At 39.5% G+C, this 9,358-nt stretch overlaps 2 protein-coding genes across 2 annotated transcripts in view; both read right to left on the bottom strand.

Moving 5' to 3' along the window:
• Positions 1-9,358, bottom strand: part of LOC137291418 (peroxidasin homolog) — a 203,084-nt gene that overhangs the window by 136,272 nt on the left and 57,454 nt on the right. The gene's annotated exons all lie outside the window — the stretch shown is intronic.
• LOC137291420 (regulator of telomere elongation helicase 1-like) overlaps positions 1-9,358 on the bottom strand; it is a 94,545-nt gene that overhangs the window by 57,090 nt on the left and 28,097 nt on the right. Inside the window, exons 14-20 of the mRNA XM_067822754.1 lie at positions 8,797-8,858; positions 7,788-7,862; positions 7,437-7,648; positions 6,470-6,583; positions 6,283-6,323; positions 1,581-1,666; positions 56-133 (exon numbers count right to left, since the gene is read on the bottom strand). Of these exons, the coding sequence (XP_067678855.1) occupies positions 56-133; positions 1,581-1,666; positions 6,283-6,323; positions 6,470-6,583; positions 7,437-7,648; positions 7,788-7,862; positions 8,797-8,858 (668 nt within the window). The remainder of the gene's footprint in view (positions 1-55; positions 134-1,580; positions 1,667-6,282; positions 6,324-6,469; positions 6,584-7,436; positions 7,649-7,787; positions 7,863-8,796; positions 8,859-9,358) is intronic.

Below are 9,358 nucleotides of genomic sequence, written 5' to 3'. Positions count from 1 at the left end.
TGCAGCTGAGTGCATCCATACACACTTGTAGAAGACTGATGAAAGTACGATTTACCTCTGTAAAGGCCACTTTCCCCCGCGGCTCCACAAACACGGGCTTGTACTGGGTGATCCGGTTCCAGATGTTGTTGTCCTGAACAGGAAGAAGAAGGTGATGGAGACTATTTTCAGGTGACATTATATAAGCCATATTGGTGTGTGTGTGTACCTCTACTGGCAAACAAGGATAAGTTAAACTGGTGAAGAGAACACATTTACGGAGGGTAGGCAGTGCATGGCAATGATTAAAAGCCCATTTAATTTGTGAAAGGTAGAATATATGTTGGCTAGTTAACGAGCAATGCATGACAATGAAATTGATTCTGCACATAAATGCACATGCCTTGCTCATAAGACTCTCACATGGTCAACGTAGCAACTCGAAAATATTCAGATATAAAGATATACATTTTGAGATAATTAAACATGTCAAAGGTAGGTAGTACGGTCAGATAACACATTCTCAGACACCAGTGAGTGAGTAAGTTAAGTTTTATGCCGCACTCAGCAATACTTCAGCTATTTGGCAGCGGTTTGTAAATAATCGAGTCTGGACCAGACAATCCAGTGATCAGCAACATGAGCATCAGTCAGGTTGGTGCTCAAATTATCCTTGCTTGCCAGTAAGTGCTTGCCATTTTCACATTCAGCTATATCGTGGTATCAAGTGTTACATCTGGGATTAAACTGTTTATGTGAAATCAAACTCTAGTGCTTTGGGGGTTGAGTCCCAGTGAAGATTCCAGGCCAAACTATCATGGTGAATCACCAGATCAGCAGTGGTCTCACCCACACAGCCACCAAGCATTCATGGTGAAGCACCAGGTCACCAGCACACTGTGGTCTCACCCACACAGCCACCAAGCATTCATGGTGAAGCACCAGGTCACCAGCACAAAGTGGTCTCACCCACACAACCACCAGGCATTCATGGTGAAGCACCAGGTCACCAGCACACTGTGATCTCACCAACACAGCCACCTGGCATTCATGGTGAAGCAGCAGGTCACCAGCACATAGTGGTCTCACCCACACAGCCACCAGGCATTCATGGTGAAGCACCAGGTCACCAGCACAGTGGTCTCACCCACCCAGCCACCAGGCCATCCTTGCTGGCACTCAACCCCACTACAGTATTAGATTCTTTACTTTACTCAGAAAGTGTTGTGCCTAACATTTCATTTGATACCAAATTTGTTGTATAAAGTATACATGATAAGGTTTACAGCTATACAGTGGCAAGTCAGGTGACTATGATTCTGACGTTAATAGTGTATGAATCACACATTTGTCATTTGCATGTATTTCGGGAGATTGTGTTATTGATATGATGTAAACACAGATGGACTGCATCCACACACTTCACTATGGCCTCAAGTGCCAGTACTCTCCACACCTCTCCATGAACTGAACTCAGAACTCCAAACCATGACATGAACTCACCTGCCAGAACTCCACACCATGACACAAACTCACCTGCCAATCTCCACACCATGACACAAACTCACCTGCCAGAACTCCAAACCATGACATGAACTCACCTGCCAGAACTCCACACACTTCTCCATGACAGGGTATGAGGGAAAGAACACCAACAGTCCATTTGGCACAACCCGTGCAAAGTTGACTGAAAATTGCAGAAGAGCTAACTAAGGACAAGCTCTGAAATCAACCGTCACTTCTTCTGACTACCAACCCAACTCTCTCTGTGACAATCAATCCCTCAAAATGAGCACTTACTGGAAAACAGCACACAACATACATAGGGCAGGCATTTCAGAAAGGGTATAGTCACTGGTACTTTGATGAATAATAAGCTAGTGAAAAGACATGGAAACATAGCACTTTACTGAAAACAGGAAGTCTGATCAATTTGTGGAAAATGCCTCTGATCTGCTGTTCTACGGTCAAGATCAAGATGTTTAATGCACATAAGGCCTCTGGCCCATATACATATAATTTTAGCTTCCCTCACACATGAATGTCGGTTTCTGACTGGCTAATCGCTATTCTATTATTTTCAATGTACCCCACTTACAGGCGATGTATTATTTTCAATGTACACCGCTGGGAATTCCAAACTCTCTGGTGCTTCATGGTAGTACTTTTTTACCTTGAATAACATTGAATCACGTATCAAGCACAGAAATTACTGATGTTTTGCGATTGAAAAGCGATGGAAGGGAGATAACTCTATATCTGTTTACCGTGTGTCGTCTGCAAAAAAGCGATTTGTCTCGCATTTAATAGAAGTACTTCAAACAGTTCAAAACTAAAATTCAGGTGTTCGGTAAGATAAATACGTTGTTCACTGGTCCCTCGGGGTCCATGGGCTCATGTACCCTCACGACCAGTGAACAACTTACAATATGACTGGTAGTATGGACTTTGCAGACAGAGGAAAACATCATAACACATTGAAATTGCTTGACAGGAGAAATCAGTCTCTTTCTTAACAACAACGAATGTGTTACAAACAGGGCTAATTTTACACAGACAGATTCATCTTTGAATGATACAATTCTTATATGTGTTTCCCTTGTAGGAATGACCAGATAATTTTGTGGCAATCTACACAAGCGTCACATATACATAACAGATGATATTCCAATATCAACCATACAGACAGGGCAAAATCTTAGATGTTTGCCCAGTGCCTTGTTATAGCCAGTATTGATCATTAATATCTGTCAAGCCAAGTCTAAATCTAATAACTGCATTTCTAAGTTTCTTGTTTGTAATGTTTTATAGATATGTCTCCGGTTCAATCAGTGTTTAAAAGGATGTATATACATCAAATCTAGATTTAAGATTGAGGGTATTCAACCAATTCTGGCAAAACATATCCATGTCTCTTTGACAAAGTCCATTTATGATCAGCCACTCATTACTGACACGTTGGAAAATTCACACATATCCAAATCCATATGAAAATAATAGATATCATATATTTTATATTTGATGCCCATGTTACATAAACAGTATCATAAAAATTAGGCAGAATGTTAAAAAACTTTCTGGGTAGACACTGTTCATGCATGCTCAGTATTTTGAACCAGTATTTCATGCAACGAAGGTTAAAGTTCTTACAAAGTGGGTAACTTCCACATTCTCCATATGCCATATATGGTGTTTGGGTATTTCAGTATATCAGAAAGCACATATTACCCCTAACTATTATCTGCACTTGAGTCATCAGAAGATGACTTATCCCCTCAGGTCCCTACATATTTGAAAGGACAAATCATCAGACAGTATCTTGCTGTATTGTTTAGACTAAGTTTTGCATCATTTCCATGGAAATCATGAACAAGAGTCACCAGAAGATGACTTATCCCCCTGGACCCCACACGTTCGAAAGGACAAATACTCTGAGAGTTACTCATTGTTTTTTTAGACTAAGTTTGAATTGTTTCCATGGAATTCATGAAAATTATAAATGCCATACATCTGTAACCAGCAAAGTCACAATTTCAAGATCTGTCTCATATCTGCCAAGATCTGTTGAAAGATATGAAATGGTTTTCGAGTTGTGCTCTGGGAACGATGCCCACCCTCCATTTTGAGACTAAGTCCGAAATGTTTCCATGGAAACCAAGAAAATAAGACATCACAAAAACCTTTAAAAACCAAAAGCCACCACTTTGGGGTCTTTCCATATCTAAAAAGTTTTACTAACACATATTAAGAAGTTTTTGAGCTCTGCTCTGGAAATGAAACACACCTCTCACTTTTCAGACAAGGTCCAAAACATTTCCATGGAAACAGAGAAAATAATAAATCACAAGATCCTGTACATAGCAAAAGGCACCACCATAGGTTCTGAATGATATATCTATCAAGTTTTGAAGAAAAATATTGAATGGTTTTTGAGTTCTGCTCCGGAAACGAAGCCCATCCCTCCATTTTCAGTCTATGTCCGATACGTTTCCATGGAAACCAAGTAAATGATAAATCACAAAAAACTGTATGTACCAAAAGTCACTACTTCAGGTTCTGATTGATATATCTACCAAGTTTTGCAGAAAAATATTGAACGGTTTTTGAGTTCTGCTCCAGAAACGAAGCCCACACCCCACCATAAGACTAACACCAAAATGAAAAAACAAAAAAATTATAAATGCCAAATATTTGTAAATAGCAAAAGGCACAACTATAGGCTGAGATTATTAGATCTATCAAGTTTGGTCTAAAAATATTAAACGGTTTCTGAGTTATGCTCCGGAAACAAAATGATTACGGACGGACAGACAGATGAGGTGTCGACTATATCCCTTTGCATTACATGTCGGGGGGATAAAAATATAAATGCCATATATCTGTCAAAAGCAAAAGGCACCACTTCAAGAGCTGTCTCAAATATCTGCTAAGATCTGTTGAAATATATCAAATGGTTTTCAAGTTGTGCTCCAGAAATGAAGCCCATCCCTCCCTTTTGAGACTAAGTCTGATTTATTTCCATGGAAAAAAAAAGTAAAATTAAAGATAACAAAATAACAATAATCTGTAAACAATGAAAGGCACTTCAAGAGCTGTCTCATATATCTGCCAAGTTTTACTGAAAGATACATGTATTAAGAAGTTTTCGAGTTCAGCTCCGGAAACAAAGTCAATCCCTCCATTTTGAGACTAAGTGCGAAACATTTCCATGGAAACCAAGAAAATAATATATCACAGAAACTTGTACCAGTACCAGAAGGTACCACTTTAGGTTCTGATTGATATATCTACCAAGTTTTGCAGAAAAATATTGAACGGTTTTTGAGTTCTTCTCCGGAAACAAAGCCAACACCCCACCATAAGACTGACACCAAAATGTTCCATGGAAAAACAAAAAATATAAATGCCAAATATCTGTAAATAGCAAAAGGCACAACTATAGGTTGAGATTACTAGATCTATCAAGTTTGGTCTAAAAATATTAAACGGTTTCTGAGTTATGCTCCGGAAACAAAATGATTACGGGCGGACAGACAGATGAGGTGTCGACTATATCCCTTTGCATTACATGTCGGGGGGATAAAAATATTAATGCCATATATCTGTCAAAAGCAAAAGGCACCACTTCAAGAGCTGTCTCAAATATCTGCTAAGATCTGTTGAAATATATCAAATGGTTTTCAAATTGTGCTTCAGAAATGAAGCCCATCCCTCCCTTTTGAGACTAAGTCTGATTTATTTCCATGGAAAAAAAAGAAAATTAAAGATAACAAAATAACAATAATCTGTAAACAATGAAAGGCACTTCAAGAGCTGTCTCATATATCTACCAAGTTTTACTGAAAGATACATGTATTAAGAAGTTTTCGAGTTCAGCTCCGGAAACGAAGCCAATCCCTCCATTTTGAGACTAAGTGCGAAACATTTCCATGGAAACCAAGAAAATAATATATCACAAAAACTTGTACCAGTACCAGAAGGTACCACTTTAGGTTCTGATTGATATATCTACCAAGTTTTGCAGAAAAATATTGAACGGTTTTTGAGTTCTTCTCCGGAAACAAGGCCCACACCCCACCATAAGACTAACACCAAAATGTTCCATGGAAAAACAAAAAATATAAATGCCAAATATTTGTAAATAGCAAAAGGCACAGCTATAGGTTGAGATTACTAGATCTATCAAGTTTGGTCTAAAAATATTAAACGGTTTCTGAGTTCCGGAAACAAAATGATTACGGACGGACAGACAGATGAGGTGTCGACTATATCCCCTTGCATTACATGTCGGGGGGATAAAAATACCAAAAATCTGGAAATAGCAAAAGGCACCACTTCAAAAGCTGTTTTAAATATCTGCAGAGTTTTACAGACAAGGCGTCAACTGCAGTTTTGCTGGTCATTATCTAAGTTCAGAACAAAAAGGTTTGTGGCAGTTTTCTATGAATGCAACGCTATATCAGACTTCACCAGAAATACACAACGTTCAAAGTGGTTATTGTTTTTAGCCAATACTGAGTGAAATTATTAAACAATGAGGATTCTGCCTGTACACAGTAGATCCATAATAAACTGCTATGGTGAATTACTTCGACCATGACAAGGTTTACTACGTTCACATTAGAACTGACTGTGAAGTGTGACAGGAAGTAATGTCAAAATCTAAAATAATGGTGAACATGCCTTTATACACCTATACAACATCACATTATTGATTTTACATTCAATCATATCTACATACTGTTTACCCATACATACATCAATATGCTCCTTATCTGGAGCACTGCTTGTGGCATTACTTACATACAGCATTTCCTAGGGAGGTCTGGTAGGAGACAGTGAACCTGTGGACAAAGGACAAGTGCTAATGCAGACAGGAAACTAATCAGTTGTATCTTAGCAAAACGAAGCCAAGGCTAAAGAGTGGTAAGTTTAATATGTTCAGTTACTGTGTTAATCAAGGCAGCAAGCTACATTCACACTAGCATACCTGTTGTCATAGTTGGAATTGAGAATGGAGTTGTCTGGGCCTCTGCTGATAACACTGATGAACACCTGTTCCTTCTCTATCACATGAGGGTTCTCCAGGCAGACATCAAAAGGGCTGAAACAAAGTAAATACAGATGACTGTAACAGTAGCACCCGTGAAGGTCCCGGGGTAGAATTGGCCTTACGCAACCCATGCTTGCCATAAAAGGCGACTATGCTTGTCATAAGAGGCGACTAACGGGATTGGGTGGTCAGGCTCGCTGACTTGGTTGACACATGTCATCAGTTCCCAATTGCTCAGATCGATGCTCATGTTGTTGGTCACTGGATTGTCTGGTCCAGACTCGATTATTTACAGACCGCTGCCATATAGCTGGAACATTGCTGAGTGCGGCGTAAAACTAAACTCACTCACTCACTCACCTGTAACAATAGCTAGGACATATAGTGGACTCTAACACAGTAGTTAGGACAAGCAGAGAATTCTCACACACCAGCTGGGACATATAGAGGGCGGTACCAGTAGCTAGGACATATAGTGGAGTCTAACACAGTAGCTAGGACATATAGTGGAGTCTAACACAGTAGCTAGGACATATAGTGGAGTCTAACACAGTAGCTAGGACATATAGTGGAGTCTAACACAGTAGCTAGGACATATAGTGGAGTCTAACACAGTAGTTAGGACATATAGTGGAGTCTAACACAGTAGCTAGGACATATAGTGGAGTCTAACACAGTAGCTAGGACATGCAGAGGGCTGTGACACAACTTGGACATACACATGGGCTGTAAATCCTCAGCTAGGATATAGACATCGGAACAGGAAATAAAGCAAGAATTTTGTCAAGCTCGGATTGCACCGGTTTACAATTTGGACATTGTTTGTACTTTCCCTGAGTAACTATGACACACTGTTCCAGTATATACAGCCGTACATGCGAAAAATCCCCAAGAGATAACTCACATCTGCATTTCCATGGTGAAAGACTCAATGGGGGACAGTGTCCCGCTTGTAAGAATGATTGTCTTGACCCCATGGGACTGCAGGTCACGCATGCTGTGGCCAGGACTGAAACACCAGTAGCTGAGGATCCTCTCTGGCTTCTCCCCACCTCCACCTGCTGCCCAAGGATCAGCCTTCTTCTTCTTCATCTTCTCCTTCAGGTGCAGATGCACCTGAGGAGTAAAAACATTTTTTGAATTTCCGGAAATGTGTTCCATCTTAATTCAGTGCATTTCAGTGCAGTTCACCTGAACTAAGTGAATGATACGAAATATGACTAACTGCAATACTGCGCCATGCTGATGGATATACCTTGTATGACTGTGCTATTGTTGCCTTGTGTTGGTCCAGGGTCACATTACTTCCCACATCTTGACTGAACACAATCTGGAATCAAACATGGGTGAATTTCAAGTTATTTGGACATAGAAAACATTTCATATGAGTTACATTAACAAAGTGTAACAAGTACAAAATATGTAACAAGTACAAAATATGTAACAAGTTTAAAATACATAACAAGTACAAAATATGTAACAAGTACAAAATATGTAACAAGTTTAAAATACATAACAAATACAAAATATATAACAAGGTTAAAATGCATAATAAGTACAAAATGCACAAATTGTAAAAGTGTTCTGGAAAAATAAACTATTTTAACATGTCTTGTCTTATTTATCTGTTTGGGATCAATTTATAAACCTTAAACAATAATACAATTGTCAGTGAAAAGGTTTACACTGTCACAAGTCCATGATGTATTCAAAGTCCCTGGGTCATGGGTTGAAAGTAGTTCCTATGCAAATTAGCCAAGTTTTAATGAGGTCAGTCTGCTGTTTTGTCCTTGGTTTTCATTGGCTGAAGATGTGCAGCATCTTGATTGGGTGTTGAATTTAGTTGCATTTGGAAAGAGTGAAGTTTGTTCACTTGCCGTCTTTCTCCCAACTGGCCAAGGTGGTTTGGAAGTCATGGGAAGAAGATATTGACTTTGGTGGAATTCAGGTCCTTGGATGGTGTATAATTTTGGTGCCTCACAACATGTGGTCATTTGATGCAAGTTGTCCCATAGATGACTTGCGTTATTAGTCAACTACAAAAATAAAATCGGAACTACAGCCTCAACGGAGCTTGGTTTTCTGTTGTCAAGTCATCTCCGTTACACAAATTACATGTCAACTGTTGAACTGATCACCTAGCTGTGTGAAGAGGTGTTAAATTAAAGTCCATGATGTGGTGTTGACTAAATCATAGTTTTGCTATCATTATCCTGTTCCACTTGTCTCAGTACCTTTGCAGATTAATACGCAGGGGTGCTCACCTTCAGGATGTCCATAAACTTAGAGAGGCCAGCTCCCTTGGAGTGCAGGTTGCTACTAGACCCTGAAATAGCAAGTCCCTGGGTGTCAGGCAGTCACAAAACAGTTTCAGAATAAACAGGTTCATGTATAACAGTTTAAGTATTGACAGGTCCATGTACAACAGTTTCAGTATGGACAGGTCACTGTTCAACAGTTACAATATTGATAGGTCCCTGTACAACAGTTTCAGAATCGACGGGTCCCTGCACAAAAGTTTCAGGATCAACAGGTCCCTGTACAACAGTTTCAGTATTGACAGGCTCTTGTACACTATTTTTAGTATTGACAGGTCCCCGTTCACTATCAACAGGTCCCTTTGCAACAAGAAAAACTAAAAGAAGTCCCAATGGGTCAGTTATAGTTCAAGCAAGTGTCTGTCTTTCCAGTAAAATTCCAGTGACTAAACAGCCATGAAGACACCAGGCATGTACAAACCAGTCTGGATGTAAGTGAAAACGAAACTCAATCACTAGACAAACACCTTTCCTGCCAAAGATGTTTTCTGTCCTATATACATCTCGA

Source organism: Haliotis asinina, chromosome 7, assembly GCF_037392515.1.
Source record: "Haliotis asinina isolate JCU_RB_2024 chromosome 7, JCU_Hal_asi_v2, whole genome shotgun sequence".
NCBI lineage: Eukaryota > Metazoa > Mollusca > Gastropoda > Lepetellida > Haliotidae > Haliotis > Haliotis asinina.
The sequence above is the reverse complement of the archived record's forward strand: the minus strand, read 5'-3'. Positions and strand labels throughout refer to the sequence as shown.